General features: G+C 41.8%; 1 protein-coding gene across 2 annotated transcripts in view; it reads left to right on the top strand.

The window, feature by feature from the left end:
• Positions 1 to 21,324, top strand: part of ITGAE (integrin subunit alpha E) — a 67,815-nt gene extending 46,491 nt beyond the window's left edge. Inside the window, exons 20-31 of one of the 2 annotated variants that reach the window (XM_059150092.1) lie at positions 2,316 to 2,389; positions 5,977 to 6,109; positions 7,511 to 7,609; positions 8,145 to 8,224; positions 8,909 to 8,986; positions 9,466 to 9,529; positions 9,617 to 9,724; positions 12,980 to 13,036; positions 13,338 to 13,433; positions 14,564 to 14,659; positions 19,395 to 19,508; positions 21,015 to 21,324. In XM_059150092.1, coding sequence (XP_059006075.1) covers positions 2,316 to 2,389; positions 5,977 to 6,109; positions 7,511 to 7,609; positions 8,145 to 8,224; positions 8,909 to 8,986; positions 9,466 to 9,529; positions 9,617 to 9,724; positions 12,980 to 13,036; positions 13,338 to 13,433; positions 14,564 to 14,659; positions 19,395 to 19,508; positions 21,015 to 21,110 — 1,095 coding nt within the window. In that variant the 3' untranslated portion in view covers positions 21,111 to 21,324. Of the gene's footprint in view, positions 1 to 2,315; positions 2,390 to 5,976; positions 6,110 to 7,510; positions 7,610 to 8,144; positions 8,225 to 8,908; positions 8,987 to 9,465; positions 9,530 to 9,616; positions 9,725 to 11,911; positions 13,037 to 13,337; positions 13,434 to 14,563; positions 14,660 to 19,394; positions 19,509 to 21,014 lie in introns of those variants that run through there. The other variant, XR_009348234.1, reaches the window with a different exon arrangement.
• The last annotated feature ends 3,574 nt before the right edge of the window (positions 21,325 to 24,898 follow it).

The following is a 24,898-nucleotide window of genomic DNA, read 5'->3' as shown; positions in this document are numbered from 1 at the left end:
TAATGTGACAAAATTTTATCAATAAGTAGATGATTACTACTTATATATATTTTGGTATTTTAGAACCTTTTTATTTTGAAATATTTGGCTCACTAAAAAAATTAAAGAATATTCCAAAGAATTCCCATGTATCTTTTATTCAGATTCCCTGAAAGTTACCATTTTGACATTTTAACATATTTGCTTTATCATTCTTTCCCTCCAACTTATACATATACACACCCATATGTGTGTGTATATATGCATATCACACATTTATATTTTGCAGCCATTTGATACTAAATCACAAATATGATACCCCTTTACTCCCAATACTTCAGTATATATTTCCTAAAAAACAAGAACATTCTCTTATAAAACCACAGTACAAGGATCAAAATCAGGAAATTAACGGTGACAAAATGCTATGTTATCTAATGTACAAACTTTACTCAGATGTCACCAGTTGTCCTATTAATGTCCTGTATAGCAAAAGAGAACAATTTCTTTTTTTTGGCCCAGGATCATTCATTACATTTTTTTCAGGACTTATTTTTAGACTCCTTTAATCTGCAATGATATCTCAGTCTGTCTTTGTTTTTTATGACCTTACTATTTTTGAAGGATCAAATAGGCCACTTCTTTTATGGAATATGTTTCCTCATGATTAGATTCAGGTTATGCATTTTTGGCAGGAATAGCACAGAAGTGGAGTTGTGTCCTTCCAAGTGCCTATGCATCAGGAGGCATATCATATAATTAATAAATATGTTATAGGGAGATGCTTTGAAATGCTTTGAGTGTATTTATATCTTATGTAACATCCATTCACAATTCTTACCTAAATAAATTATTACTTTGATGTCCAGCAAAGAGATTTTTAAAAAAATTTATTCCATCAATAAAATGGGTGTGGAGAAATTATTTGGTGTTGGGTTAGGCACATAGATGTTTCCAAAGAATGAGTTCTAGCTGGGAGCTTGGTTTAATCCTGCTCTCTTCCACTACGATTGAGTGAAAAACAAGCTACTTCACTGTATTAAAAGCAAAACTAAAAAATTTGCCTCAAACTGTTGACCTAGCCAGATAGAGCTCCAGGATCTGACTTCTGCAAACTGTATCTCCCTTCTCCACGAAGTAGGCTTCCTTTCTAGCTCTGAGTTCCCATTCCAGCTCCAGGCCATGGTAACAGTCTTTGCAGAAAGCTGCTGAGGTGGTCACTGCCTGCTGAGGACATAAATACTACTCTCTTACAGAGAATCTCTTATAGAGATTCTCCTATTAAGGATCTGCCTATGTTTCCTGCATAATAAAAAAAGTAGATGCAGCTCCTTTAGAAAATTTGATCTTTCTGAAATAAGTCAAGCAGAGAAAGACAATTATATAGTTTCACTCATATGTGGAATATAAGAAATAGTGCAGGGGGACCATAGAAGAAGGGAGGGAACTCTGAATAGGAAGAAATCAGAGAGGCAGACAAACCACCGAGAGACTCTGGACTCCGGGAAACAAACTGAGGGTTACAGAAAGGAGGGGGATGGGTGTACAGGGTAACCAGGTGATGGGTATTAAGGAGGGCACGTGGTGATGAGCACTGGGTGTCGTATGCAACTAATGAATCGTTGAACACTACATCAGAAACTAATGATGTACTATATGTTGGCTAATTGAACATAACAATTTTAAAAAGGAACATTTCAACTAGTTAAGTTGAAAGAAAAAGGATCTTTCAACTTAACTAGGGCTGTTCAACCTTGACTGGGCCTTTTGGAGCCTATGTAAACTTCCATATTAGTTTGTTTTAGTGGAAGCAAGATTATAAGGGGAAGACTGGCCATGGGGGACAAGAACCTCACAGGACTAGACCTGATAATATGTGATCAGGTATATCCTAGTCCTGCCCCTGCTGTTCCTGTCTTTACTTGTAAAGGGACTAAGGAAGCTTCTTTTCACTTAGGTTTTCTCCCCCAAGTGTTCAAATTAGTGAGTTGTGAACACTGCTGCTTAATTCACATGATATAAATGTGACAGACACCCCCACCTTTCCATGAAGGTCACCACATTTTTTACCTTGACCAGAGGCCCGAGTCATGGTGTACCTATGTTGTAAGACGAAGCACACTCCCTACCCCTGACAGGTCAAGGAATGTAAGTCACAGCTCTCTTGGCCCTATGGGCACCCCCCCCCCGGGTCTATCAGCCTTCACTTCCTTGTACCTGTACTTCTCAGAGTCCAAGGAAGGATAAGTATGTCTTAAGGAGAAGATCATGAAGCAAAGCTACTGGGGATGGCGGTGTTCCTGGACTGACCCCTGTTTCTCTCTGCTTGGTTACAGCTGCCCTATGAGAAGAACTGCAAGAATAAATTGTTTTGTGTTGCTGAGTTACAGATGGCCACCACTATCTCTCAGTGAGTTGGACCCAGTCATCATAGTTTCTGCAATTAACTTCCTTCTGAAGGCTTACCTGGGCAAAGCCCTCATCAAAATTGACCCAACCTCATGGCCCACAAAAGGCTTTGCATGTATTACCTCACTGGGTCCTCAACCATACCATGAGGGAGGCAAGAGATTTGTATCCCTCAGTAGGGAATAGACTCAGTGCTTGGAAGGACTGTGTGTGGTCACAGTGCTCAGTTGGTGGACTCGAACCCAGGTCTCTTGACATCCTGGATAATGCTACTTTAATAACCCAGTGTCCCTTGCTCCTAGGACTATCTCAGTTAGAGGTAGCCTCTTCCTTGACTCCCCTCTTAACCAAATTACTTAACTAATTCATTAAATATTGACGGAGCATCTCCTCTGTGCCAAGCACTCCACAAACATGCTGAAGATACATCAGCAAACAACATAGACAAAAATTCTTGCCCTCCTGGTGTTTTAGGTGGAAAAGATAATAGGTAAATGTAATATTGATGAGATATACGTAGTACCCTATGAAGAAAAGACAGGGAAGGTGGGAGAAAGTGCTGGGTAGGCGTGGGTTGCAGTTTTATTTTTTTAATGTTTTTTTAAAGATTTTATTTATTTATTTGACAGAGATCACAAGTAGGCAGAGAGGCAGGCAGAGAGAGAGAGAGAGAGAGAGGAGGAAGCAGGCTCCCTGCTGAGCAGAGAGCCTGATGCGGCACTCGATCCCAGGACCCTGAGATCATGACCTGAGCCAAAGGCAGAGACTTAACCCACTGAGCCACCCAGGTGCCTGGGTTGCAGTTTTAGAATGGTCAGAAAAGGGCTCACTGAGCTGATGTTTTGGTACACACAGGAGGAGGTTGAGGGATGAACTAGGTGGGTGTCTGCAGGAAGAGCAACTGCAAATGCCCTGAGATGGGAGCATGGCTTGTGGGTGGAGGAATGGCCAGGACACCGGTGTGATTAAAGTAGGATGAAGAAGGGAAGGGTAAAGCCGGGGCAGGGAGAATCGTTATTCACGGTTTCTGAGGCCCTGCATAAAGGCTCTTACTGTGGACTAGTAAGCCAGAGGAATGACAGAATCTCGCATTTTAACAGGCTCATTCTTGCTGCTGTGTTGTAGACTACAGGAGAAAAGATGCGAGCAGGGAGATAGTAAGGATCTATTAGAATTCAGGTGCAAAGTGATGGTGACTTGTCCACAGTTTTAAGCAGTTGAAGGTGGTTATATTTTGAAGTTAGAGCCCACAGGATTTTTTGATGGATTAGATGTGGGGAGTGAGAGAAAGAGAAGGGTCTAAGGCAGCTTCCTTCATTTCATCCTGAGCATCTAGAACTTTGCAGTCCAGTACAGTAACTATTAGTCACATTTGGCTATTTAATTAAAATTAAGTATAATTAAAATTTTAGTTCCTCAGTTGAACTAGGCACATTTCAAGGCCCTACATCCACATGGGGCTGGTGATCTTCAGTAGCACAGATACAGGCTATTTCCATTCTTGCAAAAGTTCTGTTGGATCACACTGAACTCCAGAATAATGGCAATACCAAGAACTGAATTGGCGTAGGAAGCCTTTAGAAGAATGATCTTGGAAGGCAGGGTGGAGAGGAAGAGATAAGGAGTTTGGCTTTGGACATGTGATGGTCTTAAAATACCCTCCCTGGCTACTAGTGCTGTATATGGAACATGGTACTGATGGCCTGTTGGCCAGGGTAGGCATCTGTGTGGAAGAACACCGATGCCTAATCCTAGTAAGCCTTTTTGTAGACATTTGTAGGACTAGCCTATCTCAATTATTGAGGATCCAATTGAAGACTTTTGAGTGCTTTGGAATCCAGCCTAAAAAACAGATGCAGCTGTTTCCAACAGTAATTAATTACAGCGGAGAAATTCCCTCCCACCCAGCTCCTTGTGATACGTAGCACACACAACTGGCCCCACACCGCCCCCTAGTGTAAGTAGTAATTAGTCTCTTCCTTTTTTCAAAAGCATTATTGAGTCTAATCCTTAGCATCCAAACATTTCAGTGTTTTCCACCTTTTTCTGGATATTGGTCTCCTAAAGAACCTAAGGAAAACTACAGACCCTACTCCGTAGAAGATCACATGTTCATACATAAGTGTTTGCATTGGGGGCTTTCCGAAACTATCCATGGTCCTTCGGTTAAGAACCCCTGTGAAATATTCCAGTGGCTCCCAGAGCCCTCTCCTGGTCTTTAGAACAGTATATCCAACTGATGTTTCAACATCTCTACCTTACACCATTGGCACTTCTCATTATACCCCTAAGTGAACTCATCTGGTCAACTGCCACCCTGGTGGTGGTACTCTGGTCTCCCCCATGAAGAGCACCACTTGGTCATACATTCAGGACTTATCCTGGATCACTTTCTCTGTTGCTCTGGTTGCAAGTGTGGCTTTACTGTATCTGGCTTCAATCCCTTGTGTCTATCGCCACTACTACTATTTTACACAGGCATTTGCCATCTCTCAATTGGATTTCCACATACAGCAGGCTCTAGCTATCTCTGCCCCCTCTCTCCCACTGATCAATCTATTCTCTTCTCAGCTGTGCTAAAACAAAAGCAATATAACAACAAAACACATGTCATGTTGCTTCCCAGAGCTTCCTATCCTATTTTTGAACATTTTGGATGGTTAGGAGATTTTCTTTGTATTGTTAATAGTGGATAGTGGTTTTATACTCTGGGGCCCCACAGCACCTCAGCAGACTGAAAGAAGCTCTCACAAATCCCCCAGTCTGAAAAGACTGTTTTAAACCACTCTTTAAACTGGAAGGGCCTGAATGAGTTTGCGAATGGGAAACTGAGGCCAAGAAAGAGGCAGGGACAGTATCTGTCTCAGACACTTCAAGCAGCTCAGTCTCTGGTATTGAGCAGAATATCTGGCACAGAGAAAGTACTCCGTAAGTATATGTGAAATGTATGAACTTGGGAGAATGAAGTATCTTGCCTAGGGTTGCAGTGATTTGGTAGTAGAAAGAGGATTTAAATATAATTTTCCCAACCGTCTTTTGAGAATGCTAGACCTGAGGCAAATTAGTTAGACTCTCTTAGCTTCTGTCCTTTTCTATGAAATGGAGAGTAACCATACTATCTTATAGGGTTATTGTGAGGATTAATTCAGGATGTGAAGTATTTAGCACAGTCCCTGCCACATAGAAATCAACATGGTAGCCGTTATCATCATCTCACACACCAACTGAGGTGTGTGTGGTGGTCCAGGCATTTGTTTATGTTGAGTGGAAGAAAATCTAGGCAATCTAAGGAGTTAAGAATGTACTAATGTACTGCTTGTCATTCTTAAAGATTAAATAAACTGGTAACTTGTTTCTTTTTTTTTTTTTTTTAAGATTTTATTTATTTATTTAACAGAGAGAGATCACAAGTAGACAGAGAGGCAGGCAGAGAGAGAGAGGGAAGCAGGCTCCCTGCTGAGCAGAGAGCCTGATGCGGGACTCGATCCCAGGACCCTGAGATCATGACCTGAGCCGAAGGCAGTGGCTTAACCCACTGAGCCACCCAGGCACCCTGGTAACTTGTTTCTATTTGTCTATCCGGTGTAGGCAGGAATTGGTGGTTGGTCTCACAAAGGAGCTGACTATGAACATTAACCTAACTAACTCTGGGGAAGATTCCTACATGACGACCATGAATTTGAATTACCCCAGAAACCTCCAGTTTAAAAGGATACAAAAGGTAACAGTGAAATATGCCACACATGGCTTTCCCTCCCTGTATGCCTGCTTTTTTATGGAAAACCTCCCAACTGGTCTCCCTGCCTCCAGTCTCATCCTGATCCATCCAATAAATAATTACTAATGAGATGAATCCCCTCCAAACCACTACACTCCAAACCACAGCTGTGCTGTGAGTCCAATCACGCTGCTCTCTGTCTCCAGAACCTTCAGTGCGGCTGTTCTGTAGTCACTTTCTTGCCTGCAGCCTTTCTTAACCAGGGTTCTGAGAGGGGAAAAAAAAAATCTCTAACACATGAGCCTGCACTGGGAAAGTAAGAATCTGCCCTTTTGCTCATGAGCCTGGGGTCACAGCCTGGAAGCTGGCTGCAAGAAAACAGGAAACAGTGTTTCTCCCAAGGACATCCTGCAGCTGCGAAGTACTGTAACACTGAGAAATCTTCTCAAAAACCATAGGCAATCAGAAAACTTTGCTGCTTAAAGTTCTATCTGTAATTATGAAACCATTTCACTTGACTAGAGAATATAAGTCACTTTAAAAAGAAGCAGTCTTATTTTCCATCTGGGGTACAGAGTTTCAGATACAGCATTTCTGGACACAACTTTACAACTCCCTAAGAGTTTCCAAAGGAATGGGTCCCTGGGTCCAGAACTGATGTTGATGGACCCTTTGATACACAACCCTGCTTTAATTAGAGCCCACCAAAACTCTGCTTTACCTCTATATTACCTGAACTCCACTCTTCCCCACCATCCCTTAATAACTGTTTTGAATTTTGTTTGGTGAGACACCACAGTGCAGTTTTCTCATGGTAAGGAGTCAGTAAACCTGGCTTTGTCAGGTTACAGATTTGTCCCTAGGGTCTTAGGCTATTTGGGCTAGGACAGCATCTATTATATGAAAATAATGAAATTATCTCATAAGCTTCTCAAGTGGAATCAGTGCTGCACTATCCTTGGGAGAATTAAGAAAAGTGCCACTGAAATCTCCTTCCGTATTCAGTGGTCCAGGTGAAGAGCCCTGGTTGAGAAAGGCTGTGTGGCAGTGTGGGGCCTCATGCTAGCCTTCCAGCCCATCCCAGTATGATAGGTTTGCACAGCTCAAATGTCTCCTACCCCTGAAGATTTTATAGATTCCTCCTAGTTGGATTTTACCTCTTGCAATACTGTCTTTCCTTGTACCTTCCACAGAACCACTTGGGCCTTGTATTTAAATTCCTCAACAATCTATTGATCCCTTCTGCCCAGCTTGGGAGGAAGACAGAAACCAAGTCTGATTAGTGTCCCAAGGCTCCTGGCAGATGTCTGGCATGTAGAAAATCAGTGAATGTTTGTTGAATTGGTATCAGGAAACTGCTTATTTTCTTGCTCTTTAAGAACAGTGTCTTCTCTGTGTTAACAGCCTCCTTCTCCAGACATTCAGTGTGATGACCCGAAGCCAAATGCTTCTGAGCTGGCCATGAACTGCAAGATTGGTCACCCTGTACTCAAGAGGTCATCTGTGAGTGTTTGGATTGGCTGACTCTTCTCACTGTCTTGGAGGTGGTGTCTCCTATATCCCAGTGTCATTTGAATCTTAGCAGTGGTCTCCACATTTCCCTTTATTGCAATCTATCCACAGCAGAGCTTAGAGCTACCAAGTTTGCTTTCAAAGTAAGGAGTGGTGGCTGGGGGATACAGCCACAAACTGTTGACTCAGCCCCATACAGCAGAGTGAAGTTGGGAGTAGTATGGGAAGAGCAGCAGGCCCAAAGTTACTAGTGGTCAGTGAATCCCTCATCTGCCACTGATGGTCTTTGTGCTGTGCTCTGAAATGGTTTCCTCAGCTGTGAAAGAGGAATAATGCTGTCTGCCCTGCTTACTCCATATTGACATTGTGTTGCTTATGTGGAATAATGGATGTGGAGGCATGCTGTGCTAAAAAATGTGAGGCATAATAATTGTTTCCCAGGTCAGTTTAGTTAGTAGAAAGCAGTTTGAATTGTGAGTGGTAGGGAGGAATCAGGTGACCTTTTCTTTTTCCTTTTTTTAAATAGGCAAACTTTTCAGTAGTTTGGCAGCTAGAGGAGAATGTCTTTCCCAACAGGACAGCCGATATCACTGTGACAGTCACCAAGTAAGTGGGCCCTATGTCCAGGCTGTGGCCCTGGAAAAAGTCTCCCTCCCATGTGCATGTGTAAGAGCTGTGGCTCTGTCACTGCCCAAGAAGAGCCTCAGTGAAGCCACAGAAGGAATCTGTGCTGCTGCAGTGACTTGGTTTTCCTTTCTTATTATCAGAGTTGTTTAAAATGTCCTTTTTTATTGACACACAAAACAAAACTATGGTATAATCTAGTAAATGAGCCTTGGACAGAGGTTCTATTCCTGTCATTTCACTTGGAGAAGCCCCGCCATCTGCAGTATGGGTATAGCGGTGGGAAAGGGTTCTCAAAACAGGGATGATTCTGTCCATCAGGGGCAATGCCTGAAAACATTTTTGGTTGCCACAACTTGTGGGGTGCGGGAATGCTTCTGGTATCTAGTGGATAGAGGCCAGGGATGCTGCTAAACATCACAGAGTATACAAGATGGTTTCTCACAAAAAATTATTTGGCCCAAAATTTCATTATTGTCAAGGTTGAGAAAACCTTTTTAAACCAATGTTTCTGCAACTGTGGTCTTCTAGCAAGTCTTCTGCACTCTAATTACTTATCTTCAAGCATCTTTTCTTATCTGACTTTCCCTGACCCCGAGAAGCCAAGGTATATAAGCAGCTGTGAACAAAGTGGATGAGCTGTGAACTGACATTCTTATTTCCTAGTTTCAATGACAGAAATTCTTCAGTCAAACAGAGCCACAGCCTTCAATTCAAGCATGCCTTCATCGCAGTTCTTCCGAAGTAAGTACTTCCAAGGGGCCAACACCTGCAGCTTTCAGGTGGTCAGAGTGGATGCAAGCATTCCCCATCTCGGACAGGAAGCTGCTTAAAATCCAGGCTCCCACTGATCGCTAAGGGATGAAGTTTGGTCCCAGAAACCCCATGGTAGTAATCAAGGAAGGAGCAGTACCAACTGGTCTTAATACTAAAGGTTACTGACATAATACTAAGGAGGGAAGAGAGGTGCTGTGGGATTGGGAAAGAAGGAAGGCGAAAAGTAAGGCCACCAAGGATTAACAATTAGACACAGAACCAGCCCAAATATACAGAATTCAAATATTTCTACCTGAACTGCCCTACCACCACTTTACATTTTGATATTCAGCTTTGATTCTTCTTAAGGATATGGTGCCCTCTGTCCTAGTGTATCCAACTGGTAGCATTCAACTCATTTGAAAGAAAAAGGCCTTGAGGCCTAACAAATATCCTCTCATTTGCAGACCTTCAGTGATGTACATGAACACAAGCCAGGGGCTTTCTGTCTACAAAGAATTCCTCTTCAATGTAAGTGCTTAATGCTTATTATTGCAAAGTTACAGGTGGCAAAACAACACCAGTTTTGATTTCCCATTCTCTGATTTTATTTTGTAGATACATGGGGAAAATCTCTTTGGAGCTGTATTCCAGCTGCAAATTTGTGTTCCAATCAAATTACAAGGTCTCCAGTTTATAAGAGTGAAAAACCTGACAAAGATTCAGGTACTTAGAAGTTTTTTTTTCTTTTGTTTTTTATCACAATCACCTCTCTTTCCAGAGTGACTGTGGATTCTTAAAGGTGTAAAACTAGAATTCTAGGAAAGGAGTAAAAACAAGTCTAGTTAACTTAGGAACACATTAGGAGTAAATTACCAGTCATGTTCACAAGAAATAGCAACCATTCGGTTCTTAAAACATTTCAGTTTTCCTTCCCTTGATGAAAAATAACCAAAAATTCAAACCTTTTTAAAACCCATGGACATATTTATTTTCCCTTTGAAAAACTGATAAATTCTGCTTCTTTGTAATTGACAAATAAGTTTGATAAACAGGTACTTCTTGCCCTTCTCCCTATAAATTTACTATCTTTCCTCCCTCCAGTCTGTCCCTGTCTCTGCTTTGCTACAGCTCCTTTGCTCTCAGTTGACTTCCCTTATGATACCCACAGCCACAGGCTCTGATCACTATGAAAGCTGAGGCCTTTGGCTTTCCTGAATTTTTTTTTTGCTCAGGGTTTATGAAATGTCAAGGTTCAAAAATGAATATATGGAAAGGCATTTACAGAATGGAGTCTGTTGACAAAAAGAGGGCTTATATATTGTAATCATTTGTTCCCAGGTATAGTTTATTTTTAAAGAACATTTGTTAATTTCTAGAAACGTTTAGAATGGGAATTCCACCCTGCTCTGGGGATGGAGATTGAAAATAGCATCAGGGGCTTTAAGACCAGTGTCCTCTCAGTTTGGGCCAGTAAGGCACCTCTGGCTCATTTAAATAGACTGTGCTGGCAAAGCAAGTCAGTGGCAGAGCTGAAGTTCAGCATTGTCCTATAAAAATGCTGGATCTTTCTCTTCATTTGTTTCATGGCAGGGGTGTTACATTTAATCTTGAAGGTCATCTGTTTCAGAATCTTATCTGTTAGGTAATGGAGCCAGAGCACATTATTGTAAGGGTGATATTCACCCCAGCAGTTGTTGTTCTCCTTCCTCATTAGCCTATAGATCTCAAACTGGTAGTCACCTTCACCTGTAAATAGGTCCTCATCCATGGAAATGTCACAGAACACCACAATCCCATCCCGCTCCAACCGTGACAGTGTGTAGTCAATGATATTGACTTGCAATCCACGGGTGGGGATACTGCTTGTCTTCCCGTTAAGGGTGTAGTGGAGCTCTTTGAGGCTGGTTTTCTTTAAGAGCACGTTCCCCCAGTGTAAGTCTCGGTGCTCAAAGTGCAGTGATGCCTCTGCCACCGCGAGGGATGCCGTGATCTGGTGTAGGATGCTCTTTGCAGTAGCCATGGAGGACAACTTCGTTCTCATTTGTTCTAAGTCAGTCCCTCCAAACTCAAATTCCAGTACAATGAAGAGCTGGTCTTCCTCAAAAAAGTCAGGCCGGTCATTTGCAGACCCTTTAGTTGAGTTGTAATGGTCCCAGGCTTGGAGAAGCAAGGGAGGGTAAGATCCTTGAACACAGTGCACTGAGTTCAAACCAATAAAGCCTTCTGTACGGTTGCATACCTCATCAGACAAGAGGCTCAACTCTTTGGAGATGATTATCTCTGGCAGAATTTCCTCAAAAGTTTTTTGATGGGCTCCATTGACTAAATCTGGTCCTTCAATAGCAATGATTTTTAGGGCAACAGGTGTGTGATTAGCCACTGTTTGAAACACTTCTCCAAACACTCCTTCCCCAATCTTCTGACAGCACTCCAATTTTTCTGTGGAAAGGCAATGACTAAAGGGGATAGGACCTTCCTGATTGCATTCCCCATAAACTTTCTCAGCATCAGATGCCTTTTTGTCTGTGACATGTAATGTCTTTAAGGGGGTTAGCAAATACATGGAAGAGCAGCGCCAAGGAGACAGAGCACTATTTGTTCTGTTCATAACAGGAGGGTTTGAATATTCGGATATGAGGGACTCAGAGAGAGAACTGGCAATGGTGTGGCTGCTGCATACTTCAGACACAGCAGTCACCATCTTCTTCTTGTGGAAACTGAAGGAAGCCCTGGCTTTGGTCCAAGAGCAGTCGTTCTGTAAATGAGTCAGGTCCTGGGTGAGGAATGAGTCTTTTTCCATCTTTTGGCTCTTCTTAAACTGGTGATAATGGAGAAGGGAGGTTTCTGCTGTTTCCTGAAGTTTCCTTTTTCGCCTAGGCCCAGTTCTCTCAAACCTGTTGATTTCCCCAGGTACAATACAGCCCTTGCAACCATCTGCCTCCTCGTCCATCTGGGCAGCCCCTTGAGACCCAATCTCTTGACAGGAGTCCTGGTCTGTGGCCCTCTTCTTATCGATGCTTGATAAACCTGGCCTCTCCAACCTCTTCCCAGCCCATTCCCTTTCACAGCAAGACTCCCTCATATTCTTCCCATCTGCCGCAAACTCAGAATCTTCAGGGTTTCCAGAGTCCATAAGACTAAAGAGAGCTGACCTGAGGCTGGCGTGGGCTTGGTGGGCCAGTCTGGTGAACCTGCTTCCTCCCGCTGCTGCCTCCTGGAAGCCATGGAGGGATGTTGGGTCCGGGGAGGCTGCTGGGAGATGGAAGCCGCTCGGGACTTCGGAGGCCGCATCCAGAGAGGCGGAGGGGCCAGGGCCGGGAGAGGCCAGACTGTTGAACAGGGAGGCACTGGTGCCCAGCTCGCCGCCGTCCTCGGGCTGGTCGCATGTACTGAGGTCCGGGCTGAGGCGGCCTGGGTTGCCCTTAGGAAAGGGCGGCGGTCCAAGCGGGCCGCAGGGGGTGCTGCACTTCTGCGGAGGCCGAGCTCGCAGCCTCAGGCGTCGTGGAGTCACGATCAGACTCGGCCAGTCCTTGGAGGCTTGGCCGCCAGGGCGCCTCCGCCGCTGACTTACCGGAACGTCGAGGAAGTCAGGGTCGTCGGGATCGTCGGAAGCGATAGACCCCGAGGGACCGTCGCTGCTACTACTGCTGCTGCTGAAAAAACGCTTCCGGTCTTGCGGCGGGAACCACTGCGCGACTGCCCGGTCCGGCCGCCGCCGCGGCCTCCCGCCGCCCACAGCCCCATACGTTCGGAAGAGGCGATTCCCGAGTCGCTGGCGTGACGCCGCCATGGTCGGCACCCGCCCGGAGATTCAAATGCAAACACCGCGAGACTTCCTTAAGACAGACGCACGGGCGGGCCTGACTGCTGGGTCCTAGCGCCCGGCCGTGAGCATGCGCATCACAACGGGTCCCGCGGGAGGCGGGTGACTGGCAATTTGGCATCTTCTTATCCGTACTGTCATGGCTCTCGTTTCAGGCCAACACTAAGTGCAACTCCAGTCTGGAGAAAGAATGTGGGAAAGACCCCGTTTGGGTGAGCGCGGCCTTCCCGAGAGCTTAGGGAGGGAGGAGGGCTTGAAGCGGGTGACGTGAGCGGCGCGGGGCTGCTGCTGCTGAAAGCGAATGCAGGGTGGCCTCCAGGCTCTCCTTAGCTTCTTCTCTGGGTCATGTCAGCCACGGTTGCGGCTTTGCTTGAGCCAAGGTGAGCAAGGGGAGCGCTGAACCTGTTCGCACCTCTATTCTGGAACTTGAACGTCCTCTGCGTACTGTTAGGTTTTCTGCCTTTTCACGCAAAAGGGGATAGTGCTTAACTGTAATCAGAGTTTCCTTTTCAGTATGTGGACCAATGGTATTCAGTGAACTGCACCATCACTTCAAATAAAGAAAATGTAACGGTGGCTGCAGAGCTCTCCTTGAATCAGTCTCAGCAGGTACTTGAGATGGCGAATGCTTCAGATTTGATTGTTCTGCTGCTCATGTGCATCGGCTTTCTGTCCGAGAAAAGTTAATAGCATCTCAAATGTAACATGTCCAAAACAGGTGTCTCGATTCACCTTTTGCCCCAATCTGTTCTTTACACAGTTACTTGGGGTAATATACTAGGGTAAGTGACTGTAGTTACTTAACTTAGGAGATAGCTGTGACTCCTTCCTTTCTTACATCCCCACATCTATTCCAGCCCCAAGCCCCATCATTCCACCTCCAAAAGATGTTATAAATCCATTCACTTCTCTCCATCTCCACTGCTACTGTTGTAGTTCAGGCCACCATCTCTTGCCCAGGCCGTTGCAGTAAGCTGTTTTTTCCTCCTGTCTCTGCTCTTGCCACGCCTTCTGCAAATCTTTATTCACATAACAGCTATTTTAAGTAAACATTGTGCCATGGCTCTGAAAACAAAAAAGTTACATTTGAAGGCACCCCAAGTAAAACACATACTTTTTCAATGGCCTGCAAGGCACTGCATGATCTAGTCTCTGCTTCTTCAACTTTATCTCCTAGTACTCGGCTCTTTCCCACTTTGTATACTCCAGCTATTCTGTCCTTTCTGTTTCTCCAATATTATTCTGGCCACAGGATCTTTGCCTCTGCTCTCCCTTCTCCCACTGTTCTTCCCCCGTATCTTCATGTGCATGGTTTCTTATATTTAGCTCCGATGTTACCTTCTTAGAGAGGCATTTCCTGGTCACTCATTCTAAAGTGGGCATTAGGATGAAGTTTAACTCCTCACAGTGATCCAGGTAAGAATGATGATATCTGAACTGAAGGAGTAGCAATGAAGAATGGAGAAAAGGGACAGATGTGAGGAAAGAAAAAAAAAAAAAAAAGAATTGTCAAGAACTGAATTGGGGCTGGTGAGTGAGGCTGTGACATGAGGTAAAGTGTATAGGAAAAGAAATTGGGGAATGATTGTAGGTTTCTTGCTTTGGTAACTTTGTGATTGCCAAGACAGCTAACTAGACAAAGGAATACAGGAGAAGGAACACGTTTAAAGGAAAAGATACTGTTCAAAAAAAGTAAGTCTATGTCTAAAATGTGTTTTTATCTACCCTCCATCTCACAGTTACCAAGAGGTGTAAATGAACTGCAGATCCTTGGTGAAATCTATTTCAACAAATCTCTATATGAGGGGCTGAATGCAGAGAACCACAGAACTGAGGTAATCCCTGGCTATTTTCTGGTTTTCTGAGCAGTGTTCTGGGGAAAACTATGCCTAGCCTTCGAGTCTCTGTACAGGTAGCTCTTCCTGTTTTCAGTCTTGCCACCTCTGATTTTGACTCTACCACCATCTGCCTCTGGAACCTTGAATTAGTCAGCTTCTGCCTCGGTGTTTCCATCTTTGAAATGGCAATTGAATAAGAGGACTAAGCCGAAATAACTATGCTCTAATCAACAGCTATGTGTACTTTGATTTGAAAAATATATCTTTAAAATATGCTAAGTGAGAAATTATTATCTTTTGTATACATTGACAGCCTTCCTAGTGTACAGTGTCAGTGTTTATATTAACCAGTTACTCAGGAATGTGTAATTCTTTTATAAATTTTAAATTAAATAGGAGAACTCTTGGGATTTCTTTTGCAAAAGTGCGACCACAAATCAAACTGATGTCTGTGACTGTGAGCTAAATAATCTTGTTCACACTTAAACTAGATGTGGTTAATTGTCAGCTGGCAGCAGCGACTAACTTGAGAGATAATCCATCTGTGGGCTCGTTGGTCAGGCATGATTATTACTGGAGGGAATGTCAAGAGAGTGACATTGGATTTCTAAATATTAGATCCTCTGATTTCTTTTCTGGAAGAGGAAAAAGGAACAGTTCTCCAGACATGTCAGAAATAACATTTCCTTTTTATTTTTAAGTATTTCTAATACAGAAAATTATATGGAGGAAAGAATCGCTCCATTATCCCACTGCCCAGTTTAAAAAAAAACAAACAAACCAGCAAGAAAATCCAAGCCTCACAGAAAAATATCAAATGTAAAATAATGGTTCCTCAGCCCCCCATGTCCCTAATTTCTTCACAAAGAGCGTTACGATTAACAGTTTCGTATATGTACATATTTATAAATAATTTATTTACCTCTCTTAGTGATGCATTTATTTCTGTACATAGATTCCCAATAATTATTTTCCTTCCTTTAAATTCAGCATCCTAAGCAAAGTATTAAGTTGTTACTGACAATAAGCACATAAGGTAGCGTGAACCTATGAGTATAAATAGCTATGTATCCAAGTGCATTTTATCTGCAAGTAAGGGAAGACTTCCACTAATGTACCATAAAGGCATCTGTTATTTGTCTGGTCAAGGACTTGGCTCCTTTGGATCTTGTGCCCTACCATCTGTGTTGGTGCCACCTTCCCTTGTAGCCAGCACAAAGATGCCACCTTTCCCAGTGCTGTTTCTTCATATGGCAGGATACAAAGTAGGAAGCAAGAGATCAGTAGATGCAAAAGGAATTTTTCTAAGTGTGTCTTCCCTTTTCAGGGAGGGAAATTTTCCTAAAAACTCCCAGGAACTATTTCTATACATCTTTTCAGTGAGAACTGGCTCTGATGTCAGTCACTGGCAAAGGGGAATAGCTCTGTCATGATTAGCTTAGACCAGTGATGATTTCTGAATAAAAATTAAAAGGAGAGAATAGTTGTTGGGTAGACCGCATCAGTGTTTGACTACAAGCACTAGTATTCTGTGTCCTGTTTCTCTCTCCATCTTAACCAGGGTAGCTTTATGTCAAATTTGGAACTTGTGGGTTTAGAAGAGGAAAGGGGGAAGAGACTTTGAGAAAGAGGAGCATTTCTTCTACTGAAATCTGTCCCGTTACATCACTATGACCTTGGGACTTGTTTCATTACATTCCTAAACCCAGATTCTCAAGTCCTTCCCCACTGCCCTCTACTTCACTCTTCCATAGAAGAAAAACCAGCTTTCTTCTTTTTCTTCCTCCCTCTCTGTTGCTTTGCTCCCTCCCTATTTGCAAGGCCCAGAACTTACTCCTATTAACCTCAGCTACATGTGAATTACATAGTTACCTGGAGGGTCAACTATAGGAAGTAACCGGCATTTATAACTTAATTGGAAGAGGCTTTAAAGGTGAATTTGTTCAGGGGTACCTGAGTGGTTGAGTTAGTTGAGCATTCAGCTCTTGGTTTCAGCTCAGGTCATGATCTCAGGGTCAAGGGATGGCACCCCTCATCAGTCTCTGTGCTCAGCACAGAGTCCACTAAAGATTCTCTCCCTCTTCCTCTGCCTTTCCCTGCTTGCATAAGTGCATACTTGAACATGCACAGAAATAAAAAAAATCTTAAAGGCAAATTTGTCCACCTTTCCAACTCATGTAGAAATGATCGCCAAAGGCCTCCTGACCTTGGTGCCTAAACATGTGCATGAAAGGAGCTCAGTGTTTTGGGCAGGCCAGAGAAGTCTTGGTGGCCCTCTGGCCCCACTTAAGTCCTGGGAAGCTCTGGCCATGGGAAGGCCATAACTGAGTCTCACTTGGGAAGCAGTGTCCCCTGAGCTTTTCAGGTGAGTCCTGTTAATGAGAAGAGGGCTTAGACTCCTAAAATTAAGACAGCCTTTAGACAACAATGCTGGGAGTTGGCTTCTGATAGAAGAACTCTGTAAGTATATCTGACTCTTGAACAACACGAGGGTTAGTGGTGTCAACTCCCCTCATAGTCAAAAACCCATGTATAACTTTTAACTCCCCCAGAACTTTACTAATAGGATACTGTGAACCAGAAGCCTTATTATATTAAATACTCTGTTCTTATAATAAAGTAAGCTAGAGAAAAGAAAATGTTAAGAAAATCATAAAAGATACATTTACAGTACTGTGTTTATCCAAAAAAATCTGCATATAAGCAGACCTATACAGTTCAAACCCGTGTTGTTGAAGGGTCAGCTGGAGTGTACATGGGGGCCCTTTTGCATTTATTATCATGTCTTTGAGGTAACATACCCTTTAGTTTGGTGACGAGCAGACCAGTATCTCTGTGATATATTTCATGTGGGATTTGTGCAAGGTCAAAAGAGCTGTCAGAACAGAGTTGAAAAGGACATAGAGATTATTTGAAATCAGTCATCATTTTGAAGAAGAGCTTGGGGCTCAAGGACACAGAGTGGCATAGCTGGATGTAGAACTGATTTTCTATCTTTCAGTGTCCTCTAAAACCTAGAGATTGTAATTCTCTGAGACTTCTGTTAAAACTGTCAAAGAATCCTTAACAGATCTCCTGACAGAACAAAATAATTGGAAGTATTTTGTTTCTTAGATAATTTTATTGTGCTGTTGTTGGTGTGTTTTTTCCATCCAGTGTTTGTTCCCTTTGCTTTTCCTGGATTCTTTTCGTGTACCTAGTTCAGAGATTCTTTCGTCAGCCATGCTAGTCTACTAATGAGCTCATCAAAGGCATTCATCATTTCTCTTACAGTGTTTTTTTTAAAAATCTCTAGTATATCTTTTGGTTCTTTTCTTTCCTTCTTTCTTTCTGTATGTCTTTCTGTCTTGTTCTTTCCTGGGGTTTCCATCGCTGCTTAATTACCTCTCTGTTCTTTGTCTTTGTTCTTACATGCGGTCTACTTTATCCATTAGAGCCCTTACCATATTAATCATAGTTGTTTTAAATTTCAGGTCCGATAATTCAAATATCCTTTCTCTGTCTGGCTTTGATGCTTGCTTTGTGTCTTCAAATTGTATTTTTTGTATGTTTTATAATTTTTTTCTTTTCTTTTTTTTTTCTGATAATTTTTTCTTGATAGCTGGACATGATGTACCAGGTAAAAAGAACTGCTGTAAATAGGTCTTTACTAATGTGGTGAGGTGTGGGGAGGGGAAGTGCTCTACTATTCTATGATTAGGTTTCAGTCTTTTAGTGAACCTATGCCTCTGGGCTGTGAACTTCACAAGTATTTCTCATTTTTTTTCAACCCCCTTAGATGGGACAGGAGGATCCCTAGAATGGGCTTGAGTTGGGTATTTCCCTTACCCCAGGTTAGTTAGGCCCTGGTAATACCTTAGCAGGTTAGGCTCTAATTAACTAGTTTCCCCTGAGGGTAGGCCAGACAGAGTGCTCTGGCCTATTTCAAAATGATTCCTTTTCTTCTCCCCTTGCCAGAAGCACAAAGGGATTTTTCTTTTTTTTTTTCTTTTCTTCTACTTTTTTTTTTTAAGATTTTATTTATTTATTTGACAGAGAGAAATCACAACTAGATGGAGAGGCAGGCATAGAGAGAGGAGGAAGCAGGCCCCTGCTGAGCAGAGAGCCTGATACGGGACTCGATCCCAGGACCCTGAGATCATGACCCCAGCCGAAGGCAGCGGCTCAACCCACTGAGCCACCCAGGCACCCCAGGGATTTTTCTCCAGTATTTACTGTAGGAACCTGGTAAAGCTCCTGGAAGAAAGCCTTATAGTATTGTGGGGGCTCCATTATGACTGGGTTCCCTTGGGTTTTAACTCTGAGAGTTGTCAGTATTGAGCTTCTTATAATTCATTGATTACAGATCAGATTTTCATACACCAGCACTGGGAAGACTCTACTCCCTATATTTGTCTTTCTCCCTTACCAGTCTTAGAGGCAGCAGTTTGCCAAGTGTCTTCCCTCTCTTAGAAACTCAAGAGTTGTTGATTTTTCAGTCTGTTCAGCTTTGTACTTGTTAGTATGGGGTGGTGCCCATCATGCACTCCACATGCAGGATCAGAAACTGGAAGTCTCTTTAGATAATTTTAGATGATGCAATCAAGAAATGTTTAGCTTTTTGTTTTACTGTCAGCCTCGGTCAATATACAGAATGTTGCCAAGTTCTATTTTGTTCCTTAAAATAACATGTAGAGTTTTATTCTCATCTCCTTTAGCAGACTTATTGGATGATCTCCTTGTCTTGTTCCAGATCACAGTCATCTTCCTGAAAGAGGAGCGTTATTTGCCTGTCTTCGTTATCATTATTATAAGCAGTGGTTGTGGCCTTCTGGCTTTGACTCTGATTATAATCATCCTATTCCAGGTCAGTTCTACTCGTGTGAAATATCAGAGTACAGAGAGATTTTCTTAAAACAGATATGATCATTACCCTACTTAAATCCTTTACTTTCCTTCCCCTGTTTTAACATTCAAACTTTTTTGCTGCTTTCATGACCCTCACTCTGTGGCCTCTGCCCCTCTCCACCCTTAAGTCTCACTTTTTCCTCTGAACACATGGAACAGTAAGTTTGTGTTTCTGTGCTTGCTGTCTATACTGCTATCCCTCCACACCAATGCCTTTCCCCACTTTTCCACCTTGTTCACACTCTTCCTTAAATCTCAGCCCAGAGATTCCTCAGTCTCTAAGCTGAGTTATATGCTTTTCCTGTGAACATGCTGTTTTCTGGAAACCCTTCCAAGTGGCAGGCATCACACTGTATTTTAATTATTTTTGTTCCTACTAGGTTGTGAGTTTTTTTTTTTAAGACTTTTTTATTTTTAAGCAATCTTTACACCCAGCATGAGGCTCAAACTTACAGCCCTGAGATCGAGAGTCACTAAGCCAGCCAAGTGCTCCTAGACTGTGAGTTTCTTGATGTAGGAGGCCATACTATCCATAGTAGGCTGCATATTTTTACATAAATAAGATGCATTACAGCCAAAACTATAATACTTCTAGAATTAGTTAAGTTAAAAAGGTTAAGGAGTTTGGGGACATAAGAGGAAGGTGATTTTTCACTTCTGACTGGAGAATGGGTACCAGAAAAGGCTTGTGGAAAGGCAGCATTTAAGATGGATCTTGTACAGATGTAGTGGAAAGAAGGGGTACATGTATCCCAATGTTCATAGCAGCAAGGTCCTCAATAGCTAAACTGTGGAAGGAGCCGAGATGTCCTTCAGCAGATGAATGGATAAAGAGGATATGGTCCATATATACATTGGAATATTATTCAGCCATCAGAAAGGATGAATACCTATCATTTACATCAACGTGGATGGAACTGAAGGGCGTCGTGCTAGGTCAGAGAAACGTAGTTATTGTATGGTTGCACTCATATGTGGAACATAGGAATAGTGAAGAGGACCATAGGGGAAGGGAGGGGAAAGTGAATGGGAAGAAATCAGAGAGGGAGACAAATGATGAGAGACTCTTGACTCCAGGAAACAAACTGAAGGTCACAGAAGGGAGGAGGTGGGGGGTGGGGTAACTGAGTGATGGGCATTAAGGAGGGGACCTGCTGTGATGAGCCCTGGGTATTATATGCCCCTAATGAATCATGGAACACTACATCAAGAAGTAATGATGTACTATATGTTAGTTAACTGAATTTAAATTAAAAAATTTTTTAAAAATATAATAGTTCCTGATTTAAAGGAAAAAAAGAAAAAAAAAACCAGATCCTGAAGGATCACATAATCAGGGAGAGATTCAGAGGAGGCATGAAAAGCAGAGGAGTATAGGAGCTATTTTGGCAACAACTAGATAATGGTTTTCTGAAACAAGTGGGTATCTTAGGTCTGTAATGGGACTTCCCCTTGTTTGTTTTAGTGTGGCTTTTTTAAAAGAAAATACCAAAACCTGAACTTGGAGAACATAAGGAAGACTCAACTGAAATCAGAAAATCTGCTCACAGAAGATGATTAGGACCAGCTTCCTCATTTTTGGGGAAAGAACATCAACCAGTCTTCTGTCTTTTTTTTTTTTTTTTTTTTTTAAGGATGATCTAGAGTAGAATCTAACAAATTGTTTGAGGAATATTGTTTTTTAACCATACATTGTACCAAAAGTGCTTGTATGTTTTACAGAAAATAAACTTGGGAAATATCTAATATTAAATAAAATTAAACTGTTTTCTTTACAGATGTGCCTTTAATACAGAAATATACTTTGTGATTTTTTTCCCCAAGAGAAGGTATAGCAATTTCCAACCTTATTTGCCTAAGAATGCTTTTTCTTGGCATTTCTATTAATGTTTCCCAATGTGGTCTTCTACAAAGTACATCTTGGGGGACAGTGGTCAGAAGCTTTTCCTAGTCTAGCATTTTCAAGATCCTAAGATGTTGTCTATTATTTCAAATCAGGCCATGAAAAGCACCACCTGTAACAAATGTAAAAAGTAGAAAAATAGAAGTCACCAAAACAGGAACTAGAGAGGTGAAGAGAAAACCAAGACTTTGTTCTGTAGTTTCATTTCTGTTATATGTATGAGTATATCTATTTAAATAATGCACTGTGCTAATCCTTACCCAGCTTCCTGCTTAGCGAATTGCTTAGGAGACTTTTGTTGCTCAGTAAATACTGTCACTAGGAGAGAGCACTCTTCCACAGGAGGAGATGGAACTGGCCTGGGAGTTGGGAGCACAGATTAGGGCCTTGTTACAGGCTGACTTTGTTCTTAGTATCTTATTTTATCTTTATGCCCTATGTTAAAACTTGACTCATCTCCATACTCTTAACCCTACAGTGGAGAAATCTTTCTTTTCATGTATCATAAAAGTTATCACATAAAAATTAAGTCAGTATATAATGTACAAAGTGATCCTTATATTTAATTCAGATGCTTTCTTTATTTCTTTTAAATTTTATTTTTTTTTTCTGAAATGTGTATGTGTATAAGGTATGAATTAGGGACTGGATTTTGTTTTTTCAATTTTCATTTTGTTTGTTTTCTCCCAGAAGCATGACTAACTTTCCACCTCCTTTGCTTTTCTACACTCCTATATCACAGGGGTTAAAAGACTAAACATTTCCTCCCTTGCAGGTGGGTTTCTAGTTTAGGTTTTGGCAGTGAGAGGGACTTGCATAAGACTGGAAGGTGGAAAGATAGAGAAGTCTTTCTTTTGGCTGTGGCCTCCAGCAGTGGTGGCAGCTTCCTGCAACTCCTGACCTCTGGGTCATACCAACTCTCCTGTTTTTATTTTCTAGCCCTCCTGACAAATTTGAAACCTAACTCTCTCTATTAAATCCCTTTCTGCTTGAAATACCTAGAGTGGTTTCTGTTTTGTTGTTGACCTTGAGTCTCATTATAAGATTTCCAGTGAATAATAGTTGTCCCTATGTCATTTATTGAAATGGTCATTAATGTGAAATTCTGCTGTTACTCCTTGTGAAATTCATATATATACATATAAATTTTGGAAACTTAATTTTGTTTCACTGATCTGTTTGTTCTTGTACCAATACCACAATTGAAGGAACATTTTCTAGCATTTTGCAAATGATAAATTCGAAAGAGCACAAAGGTGTCTAAAAAAGGAAAAGTAAGTCTCCCTTTCCTCTCCACCCCCAATTTCTTTCCAAATGCAACCACTGTTAAGAAATTTTTAGCTGTTCCTTTAAAAATATTCCTGTGAGGGCGCCTGGGTGGCTCAGTGGGTTAAAGCCTCTGCCTTCAGCTCAGGTCATGATCCCAAAGTCCTGGGATCAAGCCCCACATTGGGCTCTCTGCTCAGCAGGGAGCCTTGTTCCCCCTGTCTCTCTCTGCCTGATTGTGATCTCTGTCTGTCAAATAAAGATATAAAATCTTTAAAAAAAAATTCCTATGAATATACCAACATAAACTTACTTTCTCTCTTCTCTAGATATATTTAGATATTATCTAATATATCTAAATATAACTAAATATATCTACATATATCTCTCCAGACATATATATATATGTTTAGAAATATAAATATATAAATGGAATTACATTGTATGTAGTGTGTAGTGTCCCACCTCCTGCTTTTTCATCTAGTAGATTCTAGGTACCTTTTAATAGCAATATCTGCAGATATATCCCAATCTTTTTGTTTTGTTTTGTTTGTGTTTGTTTTTGTTTTTAATTTTATTTATTTATTTGACAGAGATCACAAGTGGACAGAGAGGCAGGCAGAGAGAGAAGGGGAAGCAGGCTTCCTGCTGAGCAGAGAGCCCGATGTGGGACTCGATCCCAGGACCCTGAGATCATGACCTGAGCCGAAGGCAGCGGCCCAACCCACTGAGCCACCCAGGCGCCCCATACCCCAATCTTTTTAACAGTTCTATAATACACTATGTTGTATTTACTTAACAATTAAAAAACTTATAAAAATTAAACTTAAAAAAAATTTTTTTAAAAGCTTAACAAAGTGGATATTTAGGTTGTTTCTGTTTCCTTTTTTTATTACAAAGAAAGGGTATGATGAACTTCTCTAAACATGTATCTGGTCTTGTTTGCTTTTCCAGTATATTGATGGGTAAGTTCCTAGCACAATTATTGGCTCAGAGATGATGTGCATTTGAAATTTCGATAGATGAAATAAGTCACAGGAATGAAAAGCACAGAATGGGGATTATAATCAATGGTATAGTAATAGCATCATATGGTGACAGATGGTAGCTACACTTGGGGTGAGCAAAGCACAACATGTGGAGTTGTTGAATCACTATGTTGTATACCCAAAACTAATGGAACATCATCTGTCAACCTCCAGAAAATTTTTGCCAGTTTATACCTGCACTTAGAGTATATGAAGTGCCACTGTATACCTTGCCTCCACTGTATACCTTGCTATCACTGGACACCATCAAACTTTTAACTATTTTGCTAACCTGATCATTGTGAAAAATGGTGTCCTGTTTTTGATACCAGTTTTAATCCATATAACTTTGCAGTAAATTTTGATACCTGATAGGACATTTTCATTCTTAAGAAAAGTTACTGATTATATTTTTTCAGATAACTCTTAGTATCTGTGAAAGATAAGATTAAAGATAAGATTAAAATAAAGCCTTTTAACCTAAGGATTAAATTAAGGATTTTAGTTTAAATGTACAGATTAGGTTGGGAAGAATTGCTTTCTTTACCGTATCCTACTCAGAAATATGACATTTCCCCACTTGCTGAGATTTCTTTCTTTCCTATTTTTTTTTTTTTAAAGATTTGTCAGCATGCCTGGGTGGCTCAGTTGGTTAAGCATCTGCCTTCAGCTCATGTCACAATCCCAGGGTTCTGGGATCAAGTCCCACATCAGTCTTTCTGCTCAACAGGGAGTCTGCTTCTTCCTCTCCCCAACCCCTCTGCTCATGCATGAGCTCTCTCTATCTCTCTCAAATAAATCAATGAAATCTTTTAAAATACATTTATTTGTCAGAGAGAGAGTGCGCACAAGCAGGGGGAACGGCAGGCAGAAGGAGACGCAGGCTCCTCGATAAGCAGGGAGCCTGATGTGGAACTGCATCCCAGGACTCTGAGTCGAAGGCAAATGCTTAACCAACTGAGCCACCCAGGCGTCCCCTGAACTTTGTTTTTTAATAGATTTTTAGTTGATTCTCTTGGATTTTCAAAGGAGAAAATCCTATCCGGAAATAATGGTGATTTGGATTCTTTTTATATTTATACTCTTTTCACCCTTATGTCTTTGACTAGAAGTTGTAGAGCTCTGAGAAGTTAATGGGATTGCTCTGTGTAC

Source organism: Mustela lutreola, chromosome 15 (assembly GCF_030435805.1).
Source record: "Mustela lutreola isolate mMusLut2 chromosome 15, mMusLut2.pri, whole genome shotgun sequence".
Lineage (NCBI taxonomy): Eukaryota > Metazoa > Chordata > Mammalia > Carnivora > Mustelidae > Mustela > Mustela lutreola.
This window is presented reverse-complemented; position numbering and strand designations above follow the sequence as displayed.